This window comes from Papio anubis, chromosome 16 (genome assembly GCF_008728515.1).
Source record: "Papio anubis isolate 15944 chromosome 16, Panubis1.0, whole genome shotgun sequence".
Taxonomy (NCBI): domain Eukaryota; kingdom Metazoa; phylum Chordata; class Mammalia; order Primates; family Cercopithecidae; genus Papio; species Papio anubis.
This window is the reverse complement of record NC_044991.1, coordinates 80,636,159-80,662,733: the sequence shown is the minus strand read 5'-3', so window position 1 is coordinate 80,662,733 and position 26,575 is coordinate 80,636,159. Positions and strand designations below refer to the sequence as shown.

The 26,575-nt window shown below is 41.7% G+C and overlaps 1 protein-coding gene across 3 annotated transcripts in view; it reads right to left on the bottom strand.

Annotated features, from left to right (window-relative positions):
* Positions 1-3,412: 3,412 nt before the first annotated feature.
* The window catches only part of TSHZ2 (teashirt zinc finger homeobox 2), a 507,548-nt gene continuing 484,385 nt past the window's right edge, over positions 3,413-26,575 (bottom strand). For 2 of the 3 annotated variants that reach the window (XM_017944685.3, XM_021920919.2), the window contains one exon: positions 3,413-11,600. Coding sequence is in view for 1 of the 3 variants with exons in the window: in XM_021920920.2 (XP_021776612.2) it covers positions 11,599-11,600 (2 nt within the window). In the remaining 2 variants the exon portion in view is untranslated. The remainder of the gene's footprint in view (positions 11,601-26,575) is intronic. The other variant, XM_021920920.2, reaches the window with a different exon arrangement.

Here is a 26,575-nt window from a genome sequence, read left to right as displayed (position 1 = left end):
CCGCTGTTTTTTTTATTTAGACAGAGTCTTGCTCTGTTGCCCAGGCTGGAGTGCAGTGGTCCAATGTCAATTCACTGCAACCTCCTCCTCCCGAGTTCAAGCGATTCTCCCGCCTCAGCCTCCTGAGTAGCTGGGATTACAGGTGCCCGCCACCACACCCAGCTAATTTTTGTATTTTTAGTAGAGACAGGGTTTCGCCATGTTGGCCAGGCTGGTTTCGAACTCCTGACATCAGGTGATCTGCCTGCCTCGGCCTCTTAAAGTGCTGGGATTCCAGGCGTGAGCCACTGCACTCAGCCTGTGCTTGGACTTTTTAAGGGACTGCCTTGAGTCCACTGGTTTTAGGGCAAACACACACGGCTTGTGGTTCCGTGAGACCACGCTCTGTAACCTAGTTGGAGCTCACCGAGGCCCCTGGCTACCCAGAACGTTCAGATATTTTAATAGCATGTTCTGTGATTGTATAACGTTCTTGAGAAATGCCTCCCTGCACTAGGGGGAGGATGAAAGCGGTGACTCCTGGTAGATTCAGGCAGTGGTCAGGCAGGGGGAGGGAGGGAGCATTTTAGAGACTGTGGCTGGAGACCTCTCAGGTCTTCAGAAGAACAGCATTGATTTATTTAACAAGTATTTGTTGGACACATATTGTATGTCAGGCATTATGCTTCTTATAGGAATACACGAACAAAACAGACATTGGTTTCTGTTTTCACATGGTGACCTGTGAAGGAAATTGACCACACATTAAATGACAACAAAGCTCGTGATCCGGGCTGAGGGGTGGAGTAACAGGGCGCTGTAGATGAGGGCTAAGGGAGCACCTTTCAGAAGAGGAGATCCCAAGGCAGAGACATGGGAAATACGAAGAAGCCTGGCTAGGTGGCTCACACTGTCACCAGAGGGAATGGTGGTGTGTGCTTTAGGAACTGTTGTAGGGTAGCATGGCTAGAGCTGCGTGTCTAAAGGAGAGAGGAGGTCAGGAAAGCAGGCAGGGGACGAGCCAGGAAGGTTCAATACCGCCTGGGGGGCTGGGTGTGGTGGCTCATGCCTGTAATCACAGCACTTTGGGAGGATGAGGCAGGCGGATTGCCTGAGGTCAGGAGTTTGAGACCAACCTGGCCAACATGGTGAAACCTCTTCTCTACTAAAAATACAAAAATTAGCCGGGCGTGGTGGTGGGCGCCTGTAATCCCAGCTGCTTGGGAGGCTGAGATAGGAGAATTGCTTGAACCTGGGAGGCAGAGATTGCAGTGAGCCGAGATCACGCCACTGCACTCCAGCCTGTGTGAGAGAGCGAGATTCTATTTCCAAAAAAAAAAAATACTGCCTGGGGAGGAGTTTGGATTTCTTTCTAAGTGAGATGGGGTGCTGCAGAGGCCCTGCCCACACTCCTTGGCATTGACCATTTCCTTGCATGTCGTTCATCTTTTCTTCCAGTTTCAAACACCTGGCACTCTGTGCCTTGAGGTGTTCTCTGGCCTCTGAAGACTATTTCTTCCAACTTTTGGGCAGATGGAAGTGCTAGGAATTGATGTCCCCCGACTCTACCCTGCAGCAGCCGTCGACTAAAAACTGAGCAGAGGTGGTGTATAAATACCCCAGCGTCCTCACCCCTCAGGCAGGATTACTGAGGCATGCTGCACAGTGTCTTCCAGAGCTCCCCAGTGGGATTGGAGTCCATTGCCCATGGCGATAATTGTTCTTAAGGCCTCTTTTTTGGGCATTCTTCCTTTCCTGTTTCCCTCCCCATTCCTCTCTTACTGTTTCCTGGATTCACCTCCTATATGAACTACTCGTCCTGATCTCACATTCTCATCTCAGGCCCCGTTTCCATGAGAAATCAATCTAAGACAAATGGAAACCTGAGTATTGAAGGACCTTGAGCCAGGGTTAGCAAACTATGGTCTGTGGGACAAATTTGGCCTGCTCTTTGTTTTTATGGAGTAAAGTTTTATTGGAACATAGCTGCACTCATTTATTTATTATTGCTCATAGCTGCTTTTGCACAACAGTGGCAGAGTTGAGTTGCTGGGTCAGAGACTAGATGTTACAAAGATAAATATATTTACTATCTGAGCCTTCAAAAAGTGTGCTGACCCTGGGTCTTGAGGAGCAAAATGACAAGATTTGATTTACTTTATTAAAGCGTCACTTCAGCTACTATGTGGAGCGTGGATTTGGGTTTAGAGGGCTTAGGATGACAGATGGGAGATTAGTTGGGCGGTCATCCCAGATGTCTAGGAGAGACCTCAAGTAGACAGATTCATGTATTTTGAAGTTAGAAACCACAAGAGTTGTTCATGGATTAGATTGGAAGAAGGGGGTGGTTAAGGCACACACTCTCCTGTCCCCGTGGTTTTTCCACACTCCTTCGAGAAATTACTGCAGTGATGGCACAGGTTTTGCCTTCATCCTTCCGTGACTTCTCAGGTTGGCTGGGAGCCACCTCTGAGCTCCCACAGCCCCCATTCTCATCCTTGCTTTGTGTTCTTTTCTTTCTGCGATCTTGCCTTAGATCACACAGATAAAACATGACAGGACCTGGACCTTAACACAGTTTGGCTCTCAATCCTGTTCTCGTAACAGGATTGTGTCATCCTCAGACCTGCCACATAGTAGGTGCTCAGTGTTCACTAAGTAAATGATGACCAAGAACTCTTTGATTGGGTCCAAGGTGCTTATCCCAACACTTCGCCATGGCTACCTCCCTCATTCCTCACCTGGCTTACTCTCTCTAGCCTGGCCGCTCCCATTTTATGTCCTAGACATGGAGCCATGGCAATGATGTGGAGCTAACAGGTGATACGGTAGCCATCATAATTTAATGACCGTGGGACTCATGCAACCACACAACACAGGAGCCGAGGGCTAGCTGTGCACAGACAACAAATCATTTCTGGTGGGGCATCAGCGTCTGCTTGGGCAGCTTGTGTATGAAACATGGTCCAGTTCTCCCAGGACATTAAAGGAAGTGGAGGGGAGTACACAGGGAAACTGAGTGGTAAGCAGGGCCATCGCTTTGAGGTGGAGAAGGTCGGGCCATCTCAATCACGGCTGCTCTCTGCCTTGCATGTTTGAATTTGTGAGAGAGCCGCCCACTGCCTCTGTTGAGATTACATCATAAATTACGCAGGCATGAGCAGATCAGAGATGAGAGCAGTCAGAGGCAGCCCAGAAACCAAACAAGGGGTGCCGGCATTTGTAAAAAATAAATAAATAAATAAATAAATAAATCTGATGGAGATGAGGGGAGATTCTGGAAGTGGGTCAGCAGGCCCAAACAACAGGGAGGCCTACCAATAATGTCCTCGCTTGGCCTCCTCGGGGGTCGGTGCTGTTCTTTTCCACCCTCATCCCCCTCTTTTGCCTTTTTCCTCTCTTGCCATCTTTAAAAAACACACATAGGCAGAAATCAATCCATCAAATGTCATTACAGATTTATTAAGCCTGATGTAGAAAGACATTTAACAGTAACATCTCCAGAAAGCATAAAAAGAGCACTTCTATTCAGTCTTGTGCTTTGAAAATCTAAATATATTTTTATCATATAAATAATTCTTTTCATGTTTTAAGTGCATCTGTGTTTTTTTTTTCTTCTCTCCTTTAATTTTCATTTTTCAATTGGCCAAAGCAGAAGTCGACGTTGACTGAAATGAAGCCATTTGCAAAGCTAATGGTGTTGAGAGGCATGTCTCTGCTATTCTGTATCAGCTAGGTTTCAGGAAGGTGGTTCAATATCTGCAGCATTAAAATGAGGGACAGCCTCCAGCAAAATCATAATTGAACACACCCAGGTCCTTAATGTCAGCAGTTGGGTTTCCTGATGCAAATTACGATAAGGTTTCAGATGGGAACAGTCTATTTCCAATAACTGCTGAGTGGGGAAAAAAAAGACTTTTTTATCAACACAAAGGAAAGAGTTATGTATAAAAATGTAAATAATATACTTATAGAAACCTTTTTGATGGAAATCAGGGGCTCCATACAACCTTGGCGAGTGTGTTGTTATTTTTTCACAATAGCTCAAAAAAGTAGTGTCTGTTATTTAGGGCTTTAATTACAGTTCTCAAAGTAGAATGATTTTCCTTAAAAAAAAAAAAAAAAAACTCTTTGGATGCAAAAAATAATGGCTTTTGTGATATAATTTAAGGGTTTTCTTCGTCTCCACCATCGGAATTTATTTCTAGTGATAAAATTGTATTTAAAAAAATTCCCCTTCTACAGATAATTTCAATGCTGCAGCATCACACACAGGCATACATCTTAAGTGCCTCCAAACAAAGTCATTTTTATTCAGCAAGGGGCTGCTGTGAATGTTTCTTTTTGCCTGGTTTAAATTATGTGGGAGATCAAGATCAGATTGTTCATGATTACGAAGGAGGACAGGATGGTGGCACCATGGGACATAAAAGGGAGCACTTTTTCTGAAAATTCTTTCTTTTTTTTCTCTTTTTTGAGACAGAGTCTCGCTCTGTTGCCCAGGCTGGAGTGCGGTGGCACCATCTCAGCTCACTGCAACCTTCGCCTCCCAGACTCAAGTAATTCTCTTGCCTCAGCCTCCTAAGTAGCTGGGACTGTAGGCAAGTGCCACCACACCCGGCTAATTTTTTTGTATTTTTAGTAGAGACGAGGTTTTGCCTTGTTGGCCAGGCTGGTCTCAAACTCCTGACCTCAAGTGATCTGCCTGCCTCGGCCTCCCAAAGTGCTGGGGTTACAGGTGTGAGCCACCGCACCTGGCCCCCTTGTTTCAAGCAGGAAAGCCATCATTTCCAGCTGGTTGGCTGTCTTTGGGCAGTGACAAGGCGGCAAAGCCTTTGGAAATTTCAAATAGTGACTGCATTGAAAGCTAATATTCAGGATGATGGGGAGTAAAAGAAATTGGGGTCAGCCAAGGGAAGAATTTTCCAGATCCCAGAGAAGTGGGCATAGATGCCTATCTGTGATGAATCTGTTTGGCCACAGGGTGGTATAATCTTCCTAGCAGAAAAGTTTTTTTTTTTTTTTCATTGCAAGGACAATTTATAATCATCAAAAACAAGTGAAACATGGTTTTGATTAAAACAGCCTGTTGGCTCAATAATCTCTGTAATTTCAAAAACATCCTTAATGCAGAAGAAGAACACGCCGATGTCAGGAATGGCCTGGGGCCCCATTACAACAGCAACCGAATAAATAAGGAGAAGAATCTCGAGGTCATAAAAACAAAATTAAGCTAATGTTTCAAATTTTGACAATTATGAATTCTTCCTCTAAGAAGACATTAAAAAAATTTTCAGGCACTATTAGATAAAATACAAAGAGAATAATTCTACATGGATGAGTGTGCAGTTTTCCCACGGGGGTAAAGCATGCCTTTAAAAGGAAAACTCTGAATTAGGACGTTGGTTCCTCCCTAGATCCAGCAATTGGACGGGACTCATGCAGACAGACAAACTTGGTTCTTATAGTTTCTTTGTAAACTCAGATCTAATTCTTTCATAAGCTATTGAAAGAGAATGACCAGGAAAAAATTACAAGCATATTTTTTATATACAAAAGAATCCCCATTGTGGGCCAGTTTGGTAGGAAACAGAAACAAGCAAATATAACAAAATCTGTGTTCATACATGGCGATATAGTTAGTATATACAAATATGTACACTATACAAATGCACGGAAGGCTTACGCTCCCAGCCATCCAAGCGGCATTGTACTCAGGGAAAACAGCCTGGGTTTTCTTCCTAGTATACAGGCAAATGTATTATATACAGCATGCAGGTGATAGAAAATTAGTGCGTTTGCACAGAAACATTCTACAGGTATGGTTGCAGTCATTTTTCTTTGAAAATGACCGGTCTGCTTTCTGAATATAAAAATGTGTTTGCCTTTCTTTGCTGGCAAGTAAACGCTTTCCTTTAGAGCAAGGATGAATGTGATTCTTGAAACTCGCTCTGACCCACTTCCCCCCTGCCCTTTCTAAAAGAAATTTAAAAAAAAAAATCTAGAGTTAATGCAAGGGAGCAAATAGATGACATAAATGTGTTTGATGTCAGGTTTCCCAAAAAGGTGCAAAAGCTCTGGAGAACAAGAACTGGTCGGCCATTAAAAAGGCTGTATGATCAGCTAGCTTCTTGATTTTAAAGGGGTTTGGAAGTTTATGATTCATGCTAACAGTGCCTGGCTGTTAGGAATCAAAGTCAGAAGGGATTAGAAGGACATCATCAGGAGATCAAAAAGTGTATTGTAACCCAAGATATTGTGACATTTAGGAACCCTGAGCCAAATGGGAATTGTTTTGTATGTCAGCTTTTTTGACTTGCATTACACATTCTAGCATCTGATGTGTTCGAAAGCTCGAGTATTGTATTGCAAAACTGGAATGTTTGTTTTATTTCAATGCACAATGGACATCACTGTTACTTCTCTGAAGACTGGTTGAACTTTCTGCACTTAAAAAACATAGATACACATCTATAATTCCTGAATGTTATAGGGGTCATTTAGAAAGTGAAAATATTACCGTACAAAGTCTTCACATTTGAGACATAATTGTATGATTGTTCACATTCTGTTAATATTAGCTACTGGCAGGGGACTGATATCCAAATGTTTCAGGTTTCAGATTCAAGACAATTCATTGAACACATTGAAATTTATTTTCCGAAAGAGTTGAATGGAGTGGTTAGATTTTTTTTTTTTTTTTTGTAATGCCTTTGTTCAAATTTTTTGACTTCTCCTGGGGTTTCTTACCAAAAAGTTATCACTTGTACTTCTAAAAGCTGTTTTAAGCATTAAACATGATACAAAGGGCTGTGAATATTTAATGTCTTTTTTCAAACAGCCTGTATTTTAAAAGGCCTTAATAATAATCATGGCTCTTGGTAAAATAATTTGTATACCGAAGGGTGTCAAGTCAGGGTGCCATTCCTTGGAAGAGCCATTTTACTTGGAATATATTGTTCCAAAGGAAATGGACAGAGTCCTGTTGCTGAAATAGCGTTCCACCTGGTCCTAGCATTTTAAAACAGTCCTATTCTAATCCATAACACATTTCTAGTTTTCCCTGAAGCTTTGGGCTGCCTTGTGCATGAATAATTTTTGGAGAAACACCCACGCCCGTTAGCCCATTGTTCGTAACTATTGGAAGAAGATTAACTAGAGCCTGAAAATTGTATATCCGCGTATGCCTCTGAATCTGTCACTGGGAACCAAAAGAGATAAGTGGCTTTTACTTCGGATGAAGAGGTAAAATTCCCCAGTAGAAATTCTAAAGATGATTCACAAGTTTCAAAATGTTTAATGCCTTCCTACAATGGAAACATGTCTGTCTGTCTAGGGGGATGGAGATTTGTATCTCTTTCTCCAGCTCAATCTTTGTCTAAAAGTATTTCATAGATATTTTGAGAAAGTGCCACATAGAGGAAAGGAGAAAATGAAATTAGCATTTTAACATCTTACAAGGGGAAAAATACACGAAAATTTCAGTTTTGATTTCTTTTTTGCCTAATGCATCTTCGAAATAGATACTACCGTTATTGCTCTTTAGAACTACATATGTGCATATTTTAAAGCCTTTAATATATTTCCGTATTGTTGTTATTATTTTTGCATTCATCTACATCTTACTATCCTTGTTGCAGAGAAGAGAGGATAATGTGAAAAATGACATTTGGGTTTTTTTTTTTTTTTTTTAAACAAAAGCATTTAACAAGCTTAAAAAATGAAACTCAACGAAAAAGAAAAGAAGGTTTGAACACAGTCAAATAACCTGAGAAGTGACAGATGGAAAAGCAACAGAATGCAAGCACCTTGTAAGGTCTGTAATCTTTGGATTTACTGTGAAAAGTTTCAGAACATCATAGATTCTTACTGCCACATTGTCCATAGACCCTGGAAAATAACAGTGAAATTCATATGTATACACATATATATGAATACACACACATAGGCATGCACACTGTCTTCACACACCCCTCCTCACCACTTAACCAGAGTTACATAAATGCTTCTCAGATATGTCATTGCATTTGTTTGTTTTCTCCATCTCAACTAAGTTCAGCGGCTTGCGCCTGTGACATTAATTATGCAAGATTCAAACAACCAAGCAGGCACATTTTAGGGGTGAGTTTTAAGAAATCTGTGACCTGAAAGAAATTCTGTGGGGACTATCTGGGTTATCCAATTTATTTCATGATTACATATTCTGTTTTTAGGTCTTGACCTATTTTTAAGCTATTTCCTCTCTGTATGCTTTTTAGGAAAAAAAAAATCCTTATTCTGAAATACTAATATTTTAGTTCTACATGAACTGTGTCCCTCAAGTGTCTTGGTATCAGCTATCTTTAGGAGCTCTTGTAAAACAACAGGAAGGCCAGGCTGTTGTGTGAAGTGTTTACTGTTGTTATCCCACAGTGCCTAGGACAGTGTCACACATAACAGGTGTCCAACAATATTTGTTAAATGAATTTGCTAAATAAATATCATTTTCTGTTGTTCCCTGTGCCACCAGTGCTTTGTAACATGCTGTGTATTTGGAGAATTTGCTGAACTACAAAATAAGGCCAAATATATAACATTTAAATGTTGACATATACATTTTTAAATGGGCATCTCAATTTGCAGGTGGCTGGTGGTCTTAGCTGCAAGGACGGATGGGGAAGAAAAGGCGATCTCTCCTTCTTACTGGTACCAAGAGGTGGTGGCAGAATGGAGATACTTGAGGGTAATTTGCATTATATTTGCACATCATCCTTTCCAATTCTAAAGTTCTCACTTATCAGAACTGTCTTTTATTCAGGGAAAAGAAAGCAGTGGTATGAAGGTGGATAAAGACATTCTCCTGAGTTTATGTTATTTAGTTTTTTTCCACCAGAAAGAAGTTTCTAGAAGCCTCAGAGGGCTGGCCAAATGAAGAGAGGCCTGGCCTCTAGGAATATGCTGAGAGCCAAGCGTATGCCCCAGTGCCAGCCCAGATCTTGTTTTCTAAGGTGAACCTTAGCAGCCATCCCTCAGCAGTGACACGCATGGTTGCCAGGCGGCAATTTACCAGTCTTACCAAATTTATCAATATTTTTGAATCTCACCTCCCACCCCATCCCACCATAGAAATTGCGCTAACAAAACCATATCAATTATATGTTGAAGCAGATGGTTTATTTTTTCTTTCTTAGAAGGGAAACAATTTCCATGGAATTGGGAATTGTATTGATCTCCTCCCCCCATTGGAGCAAGGGCTTGAGAATCTGCTTTTGGATAGTTGCAGTGAGATGTGAATTATGTAACTTTGGCCTAATAACCCTGGATTGGAGCAGACAATTTTTAACAGCTTCAAGAACCCCAATGCTAATGCATTGATTTTCCTTTAATAGAATTTCCTTGTTGAAGGACGGTGCTCAGTAGAGTCCAGTCCACCCTTCAATCTTAACCCATCCGAAGACTGTTCCTTTCCAGTCGAGCTCCATTCATTTCTGGTTGAATAGGTTAAGCAAAGACAGACCTCACTGTTCTCAATTCACTTTATGATCCTCCCATCATAAAAAATAATATCAGCACCTTGCTTTTCATGTCAGAACTACATTTGAGCCGCTATTCCCTATGCCCAAGAGTAAATCCCATAAAAGCCGCCCGGTTGTACTGTTGCTATTTTTCCTTGTGGGTGATTGATTGATGGATGAGTGCTGACACTTCAATGAAGCTATTTCGACTGCCATCTCAATCCGATGATGTGAGGGGTATATTTTCTGTCCATGCCTCATTACTTCAGAATGACATTCCTGGAACTTCATTTACTTTTTCCCTCCTTCCCCGAAGCGCCATATTTTTTCCCATCTAGGTTATGCATGCCATAAAAAAAGCAATTTGCTATTATATGTGGCATAAGGGCAACACTTTCCCTAGGAGGTAAATAAGAAGGTTTTTTTTTTTTAAATCCCAATGTTGAATTTAGGGATCATGTCAAAATTCCCAAAACAATTCCAACAGGCAGCCTCTTTGAGAAATGGTGAGGAAGAGATATTTGGTTTCATTTTGTCAGTTTTGAGATTTAAAAAAAAAATAACCTTGGTAATTAAAGCAACAACAGAAAATATTCCTTTTGTTTCAGAATCATATAGTTCCTAGTGTTGTGCCTGGAATAGTATAAATATTTCACCATAGCTGAGTAGCAATTTACCACATAATCCAGACTTACTTGTCCTTTGAGAATAAGGAAATTCATTGTTTAAATGCAATGATGGATTTATCTATTATAGGTTGCTTTCAATTGTATAGAAAATGTTCAACTAGAGTAAACAGATCTATCCTTGCGTCTCCAAACTGTGCACTAGGTATGCAAGACTTTTAATATTAAAACATGCTCTTAGCTTTTCCAAGTTGACTTAGGACCTGATTTTAATCTGTGTAATACAGTATTCCCGTTAATAATAACGTATAATTAAGACATCCGTTAAAAATCCATAACGTTAATTTAATGGAGAAAATCTAATACAGTTCTATTGGAATTTTTACGTTAAATTAACTTTAACGGGCTTTTAATGGATGTCTTAATTAGATCTCATTATTAACGGGAATATTCCACAAATTAAAATTGGGCCCTCAAAGTTTTAATGAAAAAAGTTGCAGGAACACATTTAAAATGGACACCCTATTTCATGCTTTCTGTTGCTTCTTAAGCTAAGCTGCGTTTTAGAGCCCATAAACATCAGGTTCTGCAGAAAGGGATTACCAGAAAAGACTGCTGCAGAACTTTGTACCCTGCAGTGATCTCATCTTCTCGCATTCTCTCAGATTCTGCATTTCACCAGTTCTCCCAATTTGCAGTTCTCATACGACAGTGGTGTGTGCTTAAAACTATTTTTTTTAAACCAATCAAGATAATGATGATGATCAAGGTGCCTCACCACTGCATAGGAAAAGTCTTTGGCAGCAACATGGTTAAGCTTAACTATTTGAACAAGTTTCACAGAAGATGAACATTGTTCAGGGGTTTTCTTGGCTCAAACTCTGGTTTAACTCAATAATTCTTCTACTTTGCAGTGATTAATGGCCCCCTAGTGCAGGAGCAGGACTGGGCAATCCAGGTGCAACCGTAATTGTTACACTGAACAGAAACATTTCCTTTAGACAAACGTTCCCAGAGGGGTTATAAATAGGAAATGGACATTACCATGAAAAGTAAGCCTCCAAGTGTCTACATCTAGTGCAGCCCACTTGGCCATTAAACTATGAAGACTTATACTCCCCCCCACTTTCCTGTTACAAACTGACAAAATAAGTACATCAGTGTTCTCAGTCATTACTTTTCTTCGGTGGCACTTTGTTTTCTTGTGACAGTGAAAAGGGTACTGTGGAGACGAGACAGCCCCATTGCAGTTTATCAATGAAAATCTAATATCGCCCATAAGCAGAGAAGTGGAAATCAATACTTCATTACCAAATTGTTAGTGAGGATGAAGAGAAATGGCTGGGGTGATTTTTTTTTTTTTTTTTTTTTTGGCAGTCTTCTTGGAGCCAGGGTGTCAGGAGGAGTTCAATGAGTTCAATGTCAGAAGCGGGATGGTGCAGCGAAGAAGGGTTCAGTGTGAGGGGATCCAGGCTGGAAAGTGGAAACTAAGGCATTCGTCCTGTAATGGGAATCAGAACAACAGAAAGATGCATTATTTTCTGAGGTGTAGCCCAGGTGATTTTTCCCTGGAGTGATCACCTTGCCCACTTCCACTACTTTATTTGTCCGAATGTTCTGAGTAAAGTCATAGTTATATAACAAGACCGTGGAACATGAAAAGGAGGAGTCAACTTCGAGCAAAAACTATTTAAATACTGTATGTTCTCACTCATAAGTGGGAGCTAAACACTGAGCACACACGGATGTAAACACGGGAACAAGAGACACTAGGGACTACTGGGGCGGGGGAGGGAGGAAGGAGGAAATGGGTTGAAAAACTACCTATCAGGTACTATGCTCACTGCCTGGGTGATGAGATCCATACCCCACAGCTCAGTATCACGCAATATTCCCAGGCAACAAACTGCATATGTACCCTCTGTATCTAAAATGAAAGTTGCAATTTTCTTTTTCTTTTCCTTTTAAGACAGAATCTCACTCTGTCACTATACTTGTGCAGTGGCATCATCACGGCTTACTACAGCCTCGACCTCCCAGGCTCAAGTGATCCTCCTACCTCAACCTCCCGAGTGACTGGAACGACGGGCACACTCCATCATGCCTGAGTAGGTTTAGTTTTTATTTTGTAGAGCCTGTGTTGCCCAGGCTGATCTCAGATTCCTGGGCTCAAGCAGTCCTCCCACCTCAGCCTCTCAAGGTGCTGAGATTACAGGCGTGAGCCACCTAGACTGACCAAAACGTTGCAACTTTAAATTAAGAAAAAAAATAGGCCGGGCGCGGTGGTTCAAGCCTGTAATCCCAGCACTTTGGGAGGCCAAGACGGGCGGATGACGAGGTCAGGAGATCAAGACTATCCTGGCTAACCTGGTGAAACCCCGTCTCTACTAAAAGATACAAAAAACTAGCCGGGCGAGGTGGCGGGCGCCTGTAGTCCCAGCTACTCGGGAGGCTGAGGCAGGAGAATGGCGTAAACCCGGGAGGCGGAGCTTGCAGTGGGCTGAGATTGTGCAACGGCACTCAAGCCGGGCGGAAAAAAAAAACACCCTTCTAAAAAAAAAAAAAAAAAAAAAAAAAAGAAAAAAATAATATTTTAAATATAATGTGTGGAAGGAATATTTGAACACCCATGTTCATAGCAACATTATTCACAATAGCCAAAACTCAGAAACAACCCAAGTGTCCAGCGGATGAGTGGATAAGCAAATGTGATACGTACATGCAATGGAATATTAGCCCTAGGAATGGAAGAAATTCTGACACATTCTACAACAGGGGTGAATCCTGAGAACATTATGCTAAGTGAAAATAAGCCAGTCACAAAAAGAAAAATACTATATGGTTATAACTATATAACGTATCTGGTGGTAGTCAAACTCATAGAAACAGAAAGAGGAATGGTGGTTGCCAGGGGCTGGGGATGAGATGGGAAAAGAAATAAGAATTCTTGTTCACTCTGAACAGTTTCAGTTTCATCTTTTGTAAGATGAAAAATTCTGTAGATGGATATTGTTAGGTTTGCACAACAATCTGAATGTACTTAAAGCCACTCAATTGTACACTTAATAGTGAAAATGATAAATTTTATGTTATGTGTATTTTACTGCAATTAGAAATTAAAATACATAATGTATGATTTTTCACTATAAAGTTTTTTGGGAAAAAAAGAAAACCATTAACCTATGGTCATACCAGGCTTAAAGCTCTCATTCACATTCTGCTGTATTTCCTTCTAGTCTTTTCTTTCCCCATGCTTTTTTTTTTTTTTTTTGAGTCGGAGCCTCACTCTGTCACCTAAGCTGGAGTGCAGTGGCACGATCTTGGTTCACTACAACTTCCGCCTCTTGGGTTCAAGTAATTCTGCTTCAGCCTCCCGAGTAGCTGGGATTACAGACATGCATCACCATGCTCAGCTAATTTTTGTATTTTTAGCAGAGACGGGGTTTCACCATGTTGGCCAGGCTAGTGTTGAACTCCTGACCTCAGGTGATCCGCCTGCCTCAGCCTCCTAAAGTGCTGGGATTACAGGTGTGAGCCACTGTGTCTGGCCGTCCCATGCATTTTGTTAGGTTTACATAGTTATATTTGCTGACTGTATGATGCACCTGTCTGGAGGTAGTTTTTCACTGGAAAGCACCAGCATAAACAGCTGTAGAAGTTCTATCACATACATTATAATAGTTTACGATACTATGATAATATAATATTGGGCATTTAATGTTTGCAATTTTTATTCAACAATACACAACACTATGATGAACATCTTTGTGTTTCAGGCTTTTCTGTGTGCTGGAATATTTTCATAGGCTTAAATTCTTAAGCGTGGAATTCCTATCAAAAGATAGGAACATTTTTGTGGTAGAGAAGTGCTACTTAGTAACAGGGTGATTTTTCTTTCCAAGAATTTTGCTCTGGATTACTGTGCGGAAAGTGTGCAATTTCTTTCAGCCCAATCTGAGTGCAGTTTCTTGTTTACATCTTGTTATTTAGTGGCAGTGTTCATTTTAGTGAGAAAAAACATTAAACCTAAATATAATTAGTCTTTTTAGAAAAGGAAAGCTTCCAAATTTCTAGTGGAAGGATAAAGACAAATTGAAAATCAGATGATATTTGATATGTGTAGAGAAATTATGCACAAGATAATCATAACAGACATTTCAAACTATTTCTTGGTAAGGAATAGTATGATTGGAATTCTAGCAACCAGTTATTATGTATCTACCAAATTCCAGTCACTTTATACACATTACTGTTAACTCTTGAAACAAATTCATTTTAAAAATGAGAGATAAAGGCTGAGCATGGTGGTGCATGCCTGTAATCCCAGCACCTTGGGAGGCAAAGGCGGGTAGATCACATGAGGTTATGAGATCAAGACCAGCCTGGTAAACATAGCGAAACTTTGTCTCTACTAAAAATACAAAAATTAGCTGGGCATGGAGGTGCACTTCTGTAATTCCAGCTACTTGGGAGGTTGAGGCATGAGAATCGCTTCTTGAACCTGGGAGGCGGAGGTTATAGTGATCTGAGGTTGCACCACTGCACTCCAGCTTGGGCAACGGAGCGAGACTCTGTCTCAACAACAACAACAACAACAAAAAAAAAAAAAAAAAAAAAAAAAAAGAAAAAAAAAAAGAGAGAGAGAGATAAAAGTAAGTGACTTGTCCTAGTGTTCACAGCTAATAAAAAGCAGAGGATGGCTTTAAATTTAGTCCTTCCTACTCTGAAGCTTCCAAGCTCATGACAGGCACCACCCTACCTAGATTACAGGTGAACGCCTTGATCACCATCAGTGGAGAGAACCATTTCCCTTTGACATTAGATGTGCACTCGAGAGAAAAAGAGCCCCTGGCGATCTTTGTTTTGAATTGGTTGAGATCCTCTGGCAGGTCTAGAAACTTAAAGGAGGATGATCATGTGGTTGGAAGAAGAGAGATGGGTCCAAGAAAAAGTGGAGGCCAGAAATTGGTGGACTTTTGGAAACTGCAGTGGCATTACACTGTGAAACAAGAGTGAAGTCCTGGCTGGAGGACTGTTTCACACCGGGCCTACTGGAGGCCGTCATTTTCTCCTCTTTGACCATGATATCAATGTGACACCAATTTCATGGAACTTTGTTTTATTATCACTTCCTTGAAGTGGCTCCAGATTAGATCAACACCCAGACTTTTCTAACTGGGTTTCTTTTAGGGCAAAGTTTGTCCTGAGAATGAAAGCAAGGAGAAAGAAAACAATGATTTTATTATAGTTCCTGTCTTGGAAATTTACAACACACATTAACATATTAAAGACTCTGAGAAGTCCTGCAGTTAAAACCAAACCGAACATAGTGTGTCTTTACTTAACCCAGTACTTGCCAGGTTTATTTGATAACTCTTTTCTTTCCTATTTAAGATTCACAAATATACCTGAGTGTTGTTTGCTGAAAAATACCTTCATGACAGATTCTGTTTGTTTTTCAATTTTTTAATTAAAAATCTGTTTTGTTTTGTTTGTGGGTTGGGGAGGTGGGGGACAGGGTTTTGTTCTGTCACCCAGTCTAGTGCGCAGTGGTGCAATCACAGCATACTACAGCCTCGATCTCCCGGGCTCAATCCATCCTCCCACGTCAGCCTGCTGAGTAGCTGGGACTACAGGTGTGCCACCATGCCCAGCTAAGTTTTGTATTTTGTAGAGCCTCCTGGGCTCAGGTGATCCTCCCACCTCAGCCTCCTGAAAAGTTGGAACCATCGGTGTGCACCAGCACACCCGGTTAATTCTTTTGTATTTTTTGTAGAGACAGGGTTTCGCCATGTTGCCCAGGCTGGTCTTGAACTCCTGGGTTCAAGCCATTCTCCCCGCCTTGGCCTCCCAAAGTGCTGGGATTACAGGCATGAGCCACCATGTCCAGCCCTATTTTTAATTTTTGTGGGTATGTAATAGGTGTATATAGTTATGGTGGACATGAGATGTTTTGATACAGGAATGCAATGTGAAATAAGCACACATGATAGATTCCTGTGCGAAAACCAAGGAAGTTTTCTAGTTCTCGAGACCTCAGCCCTGATTTTGTTATTGACTTTCTGTGATTCTTGACTCAGGTTATCTGGCTTTTTTGGATCTCAGCATGAAAGGATCCTGTTGCAGTGAAATGTGACATTGCTTCACCTTGTGTCAACTTCACAATGCTGCAGTGCAGGAGATCATAATTTCTACACTTTCAACCTAGGAAACAGAGGGTTAAGAGACATAAAGATGTTGGGCCTGTGGTCATTCTTGCCTCTTCAGCCACTGCTGCTTATATACTTGTATATAAGAAGTAATACTTTGGTAATGTTTATTGTAATACTTTGGTAATGTTTTTAAGCACTGAACATTGACATTATTAGCGATTTAGAGGCGTTTTTCCAAGAATATCTGAGTATAATTACTTTTTTTTTTTTTTTGAGACGGAGTTTCGCTCTGTCGCCCAGGCTGCAGTGCAATGGCGCCATATCTTGGCTCACTGCAACTTCCGCCCCCGGGTTCAAGCAATTCTCCTGCCTCAGCCTCCCGAGTAGCTGGGATTACAGGCATGTGCCACCATGCCTAGCTACTTTTGTATTTTTAGTAGAGACGAAGGTTTCTCCCTGGTGGTCAGGCTGGTCTCGAACTCCCGACCTCAGGTGATCCACCCGCCTTGGCCTCCGAAAGTGCTGGGATAACAGGCGTGAGCCACTGCAGACGGCCATTGTCTGAGTATAGTTACTTTTAAATTTCAGATACCAATGTCTTTTATGAAACTTATCTATGGGGGTATTTCTATTGGAGAAGACTCCTGGATCCCAGCGTGACTGATGGAAGTGGTGGGCTTTTGGAAAGGTCAGTGTTCCTATACCTGAAGAAGGGTAAAGAGAAGATCCGAATCTTGGACCACTTTGGGACAACACATTATTATTTTAAAAAAATATATTTTTTTCTTTTTCTATTTTTTTGAGACAGGGTCTCACTCTGTTGTCCAGCCTTGAGTATAGTGGCATGATCTTGGCTCACTGCAACCTCTGCCTCCTGGGCTCAGGTAATCCTCCCACCTCAGCCTCCTGAAAAGCTGGGACCACACCCGGCTAATTTTTTCTGTATTTTTTGTAGAGACGGGGTTTCGCCATGTTGCCCAGGCTGGTCTCGAACTCCTGAACTCAAGAAATCCTCTTGCCTTGACCTCCCAAAGTGTTGGGATTACAGGCGTAAGCCACCGTGCCCAGCCAAATTATCTCTTATATTAAAAGAAAAGAAAAATCCTGGTTTCTCTCTGTGTCCAAAGAGGAGATCCTGGCAGATAATTAAAACTGAAAAATGAAGGGAAGGGGAATAAGAGAGCTGTTGCTATTATTTCCTGTTGTTCAGAATGAATTGCATGGAACAGATTGAGAAAAAAAGGAAGTGGATACGGTTAGTTGCCTCTCAAATGGTAGTTGAGGCTGGGCTTTGCTGCTGCATTTTTTTTTTTTTCTAATATATTGAGCTACTACTATAAAAATAAAATGGAAATAAATAAAAAATTTAATTACATATCTAAAAAGTTCTTGGCAGTGTTCATTAAGTAGTTGGTGAGGGAGAGCCAGGCAAAGAGATGTAATTATTTTTGTATTAATTACAGAGTCACCAACAGATGCGTAGAATGACATATGTTTTAATTTGGCCATGCCAGCCTTTCTCATGCCCTGGCATAGCACTGTGGCTGGCTCCTGCTCTTCTTGCTGTTGCTCCATCCTGCTGACCCCCCACTCTCTGCTGTTGTTCTTATGCAACGCTCCTATTTTTAGGGCATGTCTTGTGGTTGATAAAAGGGGGCACTGCTGGCATTTAGTGGTTAGGGGCTGGGAACGTGAGGCACTTTGTAATGTGTAAGACAGTTTCACACAAGGTGGTGTCGTCCCTCATCTTGCACTCATTTTTTATTTTTTTCATTTTTTTTTTTTTTGTTTTAGAAGGTAGGGTCTTGCTCTGTCATTCAGGCTGGAGTGCAGTGGCACAATCATAGTTCACTGCAGCCTTGATCTCCTGGGCTCAAGTGAACCTCCTGATTCAGCCACCTGAGTAGCTGGTACTACAGACACATGCCACCACACTAGGTTAATTTTTAAATTTTTTTTGTAGAGATGGAGTCTCTAGCACTTTGGGAGGCTGAGGCAGGTGGATCACCTGAGGTCAGGAGTTCAAGACCAACCTGGCCAACCTGGAGAAACCCCATCTCTACTAAAAATACAAAAATTAGCCAGTCTTGGTGGCAGGCGCCTGTAATCCCAGCTACTCAGGAGGCTGAGGCAGGAGAATCATTTGAACCCAGCAGGTGGAGGTTGCAGTGAGCCTGGGCAACAAGAGTGAAACTCTGTCTCAAAAACAAAACAAAACAAAACAAAAAAAAACAAACCTGGGTTATGTTGCCCATGCTGGTCTTCAACTCCTGGGCTCAAGTGATCCTCCCACCTCGTCCTCCCAAAGTATTGGGATTATAGGTGTGAGCCATTGCTGTCAGTCTGTACCATTTTTGAAAATATCTCTGCAAGCCAGTTTTTCTCTGACTTGGCACTGTTAATATTTTCAGCTAGATACATAAGTCCTTCTGGTGGGGGCTGCCTGTCTGTGCATTGTAGATATCCAGCCACATCCCTGGCCTCTACCCACTCCATGCCAGCAGCATCTGCTTTTCTCCTGAGTTGTGACAACTGAACTTGTGTCTAGACATTGTCAAATGCCCATTGGGGGTAGAGGACAAAATTGTCTTTGGTTCAAAACCTTTTCACAATTATCTGAGGCTAGAACTTAACTCTGTTTTACATATAAACACGAAGTCTTTTCTGCACAGTTTAACACACACTGTAATTTCCAGAAGTAAAGCTTATCTGACAAAGAGAACCTGTACTTTGCTTTATTTGGAATGTAATGAGAGTTATTTGCCGTTTTAGAAAATCAAGTCACCTTTGTATGACTGCTCATGATCCTCAGGATGCCCATTCAATCCACCCATATTGCTCTGCATTTGCCACTGACATGTTCACGGTGAGTCTACCTATGGCACACATCTGACTGCCTCATTACATCTTCTAGGATGCTGTTACTCTGAGGGTGGTCCACATAACAGCAGTATTGGGATCACCTAGAGATCGTCAGATGTGCAGACTACAGGGCCCACCCCAAGCTGCTGGTTTGGAATCTGCATTTTAATAGGATGTTCGGGTGATTTTTGTACACGCTCGAGTTTGAGAAGCTCTGTTCTGGTGAATTTTTGTGCCTCAATTTTCTCCTTTTTTTTTTTTTTTTTAATTGAGGCAGAGTCTCACCTTGTTGCCCAGGCTGGAGTGCAGTGGCACGATCTCGGCTCACTGCAACCTCCGCCTCCCGGGTTCAAGTGATTCTCCTGCCTCAGCCTACCGAGCAGCTGGGATTACAGGCATGCACCACCACGCCTGGCTAATTTTTGTGATTTTAGTAGAGATGGGGTTTCACTACGTTGGCCAGACTGGTCTCGAACTCCTGATCTGACGTGATCCACCCGCCTGGGCCTCCCAAAGTGCTGGGATTATAGGTGTGAGTCACCGTGCCAGGCCCCTTTCTTTTTTATTAGACGATTTCTTTTTGCAGTTTGTGTGTAGGCTGGCCACCTGATCTAGAAATTTTATTTCAGGATAGTAAAAGGAAGTTATAAAATGCTTGTCCTAAAATGTCAACAGTGAGTCTGCAAAGGCGGAGAACCTCTGTTCCCTACGAGTTCTTTCTAAGCATCATCTTCCAGTTCTGAAACTTGAAATATCGTCTGCATGCTGATGACTGTGAGTTCCAGATCTGAACATCCAACTGGCTTCTTGGCGTCTCTCTGTGAAGATCTCACTACTTCAATAAACCCTTTCCCGAAACACGGTGCTTGCACTCCCCCATCCCTATTCTGTTCCCCTCTATGTTCCTCTTCACAGGAAATGGAACCTCATATGACTCAGTTTTTCCAGCCAGAAAGTTGGGTCATCTTTGACTGTGCCCTCACTCCTCCCTGGCATCCAATGGCTCACCCCGACCCTAGCATAAAATCCCTCCAAACTGTATTTCCACGGCCGCCTGCAATGGTGCACACAATTCGGTTCTGCGCCTGTCTGCCCTGGATGGCTGTGGTACTCGCTCACTGGGCTGCTTTAGTCCACTTGGTGTCCTTCTGATAACTTTCCATATAGCAAACAAAGTGAGCTTATAAAATCTTAAATTAAGTTGAAGGGGTCACTTCAAATTCCAGCTTAGAATCCAGCAATGGCTCACACCTGTAATCTCAGCATTGGAAGGCTGAGGTGGGCGGATCACCTGAGGTGGGGAGTTTGAGACCAGCCTGACCAACATGGAGAAACCAAGTCTCTACTAAAAATACAAAATTAGTGGGGTGTGGTGGCCCGTGCCTGTAATACCATCTTCTCGGGAGGCTGAGGCAGGAGAATCGCTTGAATCGGGAGACGGAGGTTGTAGTGAGCCGAGATCGCACCATTGTACTCCAGCCTGGGCAACAAGAGAGAAACTCCGTCTCAAAAAGAAAAAAAAAAAAAAGTGTCTATGGCACTTGTAAAAAAGACAAACTTTTTTTTTTTTTTTTTTTTTTTTTTGAGACGGAATCTGTCGCCCAGGCTGGGGTGCAGTGGCCAGATCTCAGCTCACTGTAAGCTCCGCCTCCCGGGTTTTTACGCCATTCTCCTGCCTCCGCCTCCCAAGTAGCTGGGACTACAGGTGCCCGTCGCCTGCCCGGCTAGTTTTTTTGTATTTTTTTTAGTAGAGACGGGGTTTCACCGTGTTAGCCAGGATGGTCTTGATCTCCTGACCTCGTGATCCGCCCGTCTCGGCCTCCCAAAGTGCCGGGATTACAGGCTTGAGCCACCACGCCCGGCCCGACAAACTTGTTTTAATGTCCTGCTTGATCTGGCCTTGCCATCTCTCTGCCTTCACCTGGGTCTCTCTGGCACTTGATGATATATCCCGAGAACACTGGCCTCAGGGTCTTTGCAGGTGCTGCTCCCTCTGCCTAGCATGCTCTTCTTCCCACTCTGTTTGGCCAGCACCTTTTCATCTTTGAAGTCTCAGTTCAAATGGTGCTTTCTCAAAGAAGTCTTCTCTTACCCATAGGACTTGACTACATTCTTTTGTTATCATCTTGCATGAACCTTTTACGGTGTCCTTATAAGACTTATTGCAGCTTATAAGCACATCATCACATATATAATTTTTAGTTTAGCGCCTGCCTGTGTAAACTCCAGGAAGGTGAGAGCTTGATCACAGCACAGTCCCAGGCATAAAACCCAGTGTCTGTCACAGAGTGGGTACTTGATAAATACTTGTTGAAAGAATGAAGTTCTAAAGACACTAATTGGAAGCCTATCTTTTCTAACATGGAAACCACTAAGGGTTTTAAAGTATTTATCACAAAACAATACAAAAGAAAAAAAATAGATGTACCTAGAATCCTACTTCTCTAATTCTATGAAAGAAATAAGTTACAGCATGGAAAGAGAAGAGACTGGAAAAATAGCCCAGGGAAACACGAGCGGGCTCCAGAAGCTTTGTCATCTATTTGGTGCTTTCAAGTTCAAAGAATAATTTCGTCTGTCATTTTGAAGCAATTTACATTTTTTTCAAAGACCATTCATATACGTTGTCTTTTGAAATATATTGGATAAATATTAGTACCCCAAAGATAAGTTGAAGAAGAGGGAGTTTAAATAACTTGCTCTCAGGGTGATTCAATGATAGGTCAGAACACCTGACTCCTAATTTAGGGCTTCTTAAAGTTGTTTAGTTGAAAATGAAAAAAAAGTATATTCAGTATTTTATTTTATTTTAATTTTATTTTTGAGACAGAGTTTTGCTCTATCATCCAGGCTGGAATGCAGTGGCACGATCTCCGCTCACTGTAACCTCCGCCTCCTGGGTTCAAGTGATTCTCCTGTCTTAGCCTCCTGAGTAGCTGGGATTACAGGTGGCTGCCACCACGCCTGACTAATTTTTGTATTTTTAGGAGGCGGGTTTCACTATTGTGGCCAGGCTGATTCTTGAACTCCTGGCCTCAAGTGATCTGCCCACCCCGGCCTCCCAAAGTGCTGGGATTACAGGCATGAGCCACTGCGCTTGGCCAAGTGTTATTATTTTAAAAAGACTGTGACAAGGAAGCAAAGGAACAGTGGAGACACATGATGTTTAGTGGCGTAATCCTGAGAGAAACCTGTAGTTAATATTTTTCAAATGGAATTACAATTTGGAAATCCAAATTGGCTTATCTACATTGCTGAATTTCATTATTAGCGTTTCATTTAATTTTTCCTAAGAGAAATCTCTGTGTGAGGAAACCCTTCAACTTCAGTGGACAAATTTCAATTCTTGGAGTGAATAAAATACAGGTAATTGCTTAAATATATTGAATCCTTTTGATATGCCAGACACAGCTTCAGGTGGGTAGGTGGATACTATTTGAAAACGTTTTCTGATGTGTTGCCTTTCCTTAATTCCTTTCTTCCATGTACTTTTCCCAGCATTGACAACAGAGACTAATTGCTCTTGGAAAGGGAGGTCACAAAATAAACCAGATAGAACAAAGTGGCTGAGTTTCCAAATGGCAAGAGGGACTCTTTTTTTCTTCTTCTATCAAACCTCAGAAAGGTTGAGTTAATGAAAACATTTAACAGTTATATATCAGTAACATCTGGGTTATGCCTGCCTCCCTCCCTCCCTCCCTCCCTCCCTCCCTCCCTCCTTCCTTCCTCCCTCCCTCCCTCCCTCCCTCCCTTCCTTCCTTCCTTCCTTCCTTCCTTCCCTCTTTCCTTCCCTCCTTCTTTTTTTGACAGAGTCTCACTTCTATCACTCAGGCTGGAGTGCAGTGGCGTGATCTCGGCTCACTGCAACATATACCTCCCGTGTTCAAGCGATTCTCATGCCTCAGCCTCCCAAGTAGCTGGGACTACAGGCGTGCACCACCACGCCCAGCTAATTTATGTATTTTTAGTAGAGATGGGGTTTCACCATGTTGGCCAGGCTGGTCTTGAACTTCTGACCTCAAGTGATCCACTCACCTCAGCCTCCCAAAGTGTTGGGATTGCAGGCATGAGCCACTGCATCTGGCTGTGATTGTCAATTTTGATCACCACATATGCATTATTTCTGTTAATTATTAAAACAATCCAACAAGGTATCCAATATTACAGAGAAAAAACCTCTGTAGGTTTAGAGACTTGAAGTCACCTATCTGAATAATAATTTTTTTTTTTTTTTTTTGAGACGGAGTCTCGCGCTGTCGCCCAGGCTGGAGTGCAGTGGCGCGATCTCGGCTCACTGCAAGCTCCGCCTCCCGGGTTGACGCCATTCTCCTGCCTCAGCCTCCTGAGTAGCTGGGACTACAGGCGCCCACCACCGCGCCCGGCTAATTTTTTGTATTTTTAGTAGAGACGGGGTTTCACTGTGGTCTCGATCTCCTGACCTTGTGATCCGCCCGCCTCGGCCTCCCAAAGTGCTGGGATTACAGGCGTGAGCCACCGCGCCCGGCCCCTATCTGAATAATTATAAGTGAAACTGAATATTATAACATTCAATTAAAATATATACATATGTGTGTATATATATGTGTGTGTGTATATATATATATACACACACACATATAATATTCATTTCAGAGCCTTTGGTTTTAACTGCCAAACTAACTGTTCCCGACGTTGAGTTGGATCTGTACTGATGAGACCATTCATTCCTTGTCAAAGGGGTACTTCATCAGACCCTTGAAGAATAAGGGGACAATACACTTATTGATCATGATAGTCGGCTTGGGACATTTAAATATAGATAGCATTCAGGTCATAATTGCCACACTGGAAAATCCCAGCTTCTGAACTTCCTCTTTTAAAGCACAATCTGCAATAAATCAGCCATGTGTCTCAAATGCATGATGTATGTTTCATGACACAAATCAGACAACCCACTGCCTTCAGTTTTCAAGTTGGAGGAGAGTTATTTTTATGTGTTTTTTTTTTTTTTTTTTCATAATCGATGCCAGAGAAAACATCTAAACTGACCTCTACCTTATATCATCAACTTTGCATGTCTAATGGAGTGGGCAAGTTGGAAATATTTTTACGGCAAGTCCCCTTTTGGCCTACTTTATGGGTATCCCCTGAAATGGTTTAAGATCTCTTCACCAGGGTGTGCAAAATGGCTGTTGAATGCAACCAGCAGAAACAGGGCGACATCTTGGAGAACAGCAACAACAAAAATGTCAGGCAAGACGACGCGGGGCCTCCCAGAAGTGGAGGTTTCATTTGTGTCCTTAATTGTGTGTCAGCTTAGAAGATTTCAATAGCGGCAGATTCTTTTCCATAGCGCACACTCTTCAACTGCAGGCTACCCAAGTAGTTGAGAAACAGAAATGAAAGAAATGGCAGGAGAGTTTGCCCTATGAAAATCTCTTGACAACTAATGATGGGATTATGGAGTCTTAACTGCTGAACAGTTATCCCTAATTATAATCAAAGGTATGTCAATCTAAATAAAAATGATCAGACAGGCATTCTCTGCTATCTACCCCACCCCCCTCCACTAGCTTTTTAACATGAAGCTCTTCTCAGTATGATGCTTTGACAAAACTTGGATTGAATAATTATAAAAAAGAGATGGAGCCCAGTGTTAAGTAAAACATTTTTGCAGGAAGGAGTGGTGTTTTTTTTTTTTTTTCTTTTTTCTTTTACAGAAAGAATGGTTTCTTTTAGTTTTAAATATTTGGTTCTATCATGGGAACCTCCTATTGTCTCTGTTGCATTTGACTATGTCACAAAAGTTATGCCATAAATCTCTTCCAGACATGATGTGTTACAGAAGATGTTGCTCGCTTTTAAAGCCTGGCAAACATATCCTCATGCAAAAGTGATTCTTGGGATGGATCATGTTTGCATTCTTGCTTTCGCTACCAGGAAGCTCAGAGTCAAATTGGTGGCCCAACTTCAGTAATTGTGTAGCCTCCTAAGGCTGCAGTCTATACCTGTAAACTTCTTCTCATATTCTCTTTACATTTTCCTTTGGTATATGTGTTAATAGTTTGGCTCTGCCATTTACTAGCTGTGTGATATTGGGGGACATAACTTACCTCTTCGGAATCTCAGTTTCCACATCAGCAAAATCAGGATAATAATATTATAGTACTTTTCACAAATGTTGCCTGGCATTCAATAAGTGCTTAACGAAATGTAGATTTATTTTTTTTCTTTCTTTCTTTTTTTTTTTTTTTAGAAGGAGTCTTGCTCTGTTCCCCGGGCTGGAGTGCAGTGGCACAATCTCGGCTCACTGCAAGGTCCGCCTCCCGGGTTCACGCCATTCTCCTGCCTCAGCCTCCCGAGTACCTGGGACTACAGGCGCCCGCCACCATGCCCGGCTAATTTTTTGTATTTTTAGTAGAGACAGGGTTTCACCGTGTTAGCCAGGATGGTCTCGATCTCCTGACCTTGTGATCCACCCGCCTCGGCCTCCCAAAGTGCTGGGGTTACAGGCATGAGCCACCACACCCAGCCGAAATGTAGATTTCTTTAATGATTTCTATTTCTTTTATAATTTTGCTGCATTGCATACAGTACAGTATCTTAAAACTGCTGTGGAATGAGATGTAGAATAAATTAAAAATACATGTATAAAATTCTGCTTATGTGTTAGAAATAAGTAGTTATCAGGTCTTGGAAAATAGACCACTCTTTCCTTCTGGAAATTTAAAAAATGAAGGTGAAAAGCTCTTTCGTTGCTGCATTAAGCAAATGTTGAAAAGAAATCAGTTGTCAATTCAGATGGGGAAGCTAAGAAAAGTTTTCCCTTTTTATAAAAAAGGAGAAAATAGCATTTGAAAACATTTGATGTGGATATTAAGAAGAAAGCAGAAAACAGTCATAATATCTACCATTTTATTAAGTGCTTATTAGAAGCTCTGCCTTCCTCAATATTACCTGACAGTAGATTTCATTGTCTCTATTTGTTGATGAGAAGAAAGAGGCTTGGATTGGCTAAGAAATGTAATCAAGATCAGACAGTTAGCAAGTGGGAGAGCCAGCCTTTGGGCTTAGGTCTGCCTGACTTCAAAGCCTGTTCTCTAACCAGTATTTACTGCTGTCAATGAAACTAACTAGAATCTTCCAGAGGCACATTGCTCAGTAAAGCTATATAATGCAAAATGATAAGGATTGAAAAACTACCCAGCTGTTGCCATCCTTTCAAAAGATAGATTAAAAGGGTGGCAAAGATCAGGACAACATCCTGACAGTGGAGAGAGAAAATGTCCCTGGTGGCTTCAGCGTTAATTATAATTTCATGTTAAGCAATTATACGTAACACTTGACAATTGTCATATATGGTTGCTTTTGGGGGTATGGCCATAGAAGAGAGAAAGGAGGCAATCTTCCTGTACCCATTTTTATTGAGCCACATACATATACTCCAAAAGAGCACTTAAATTGTTTGAAAGAGGTCTACATG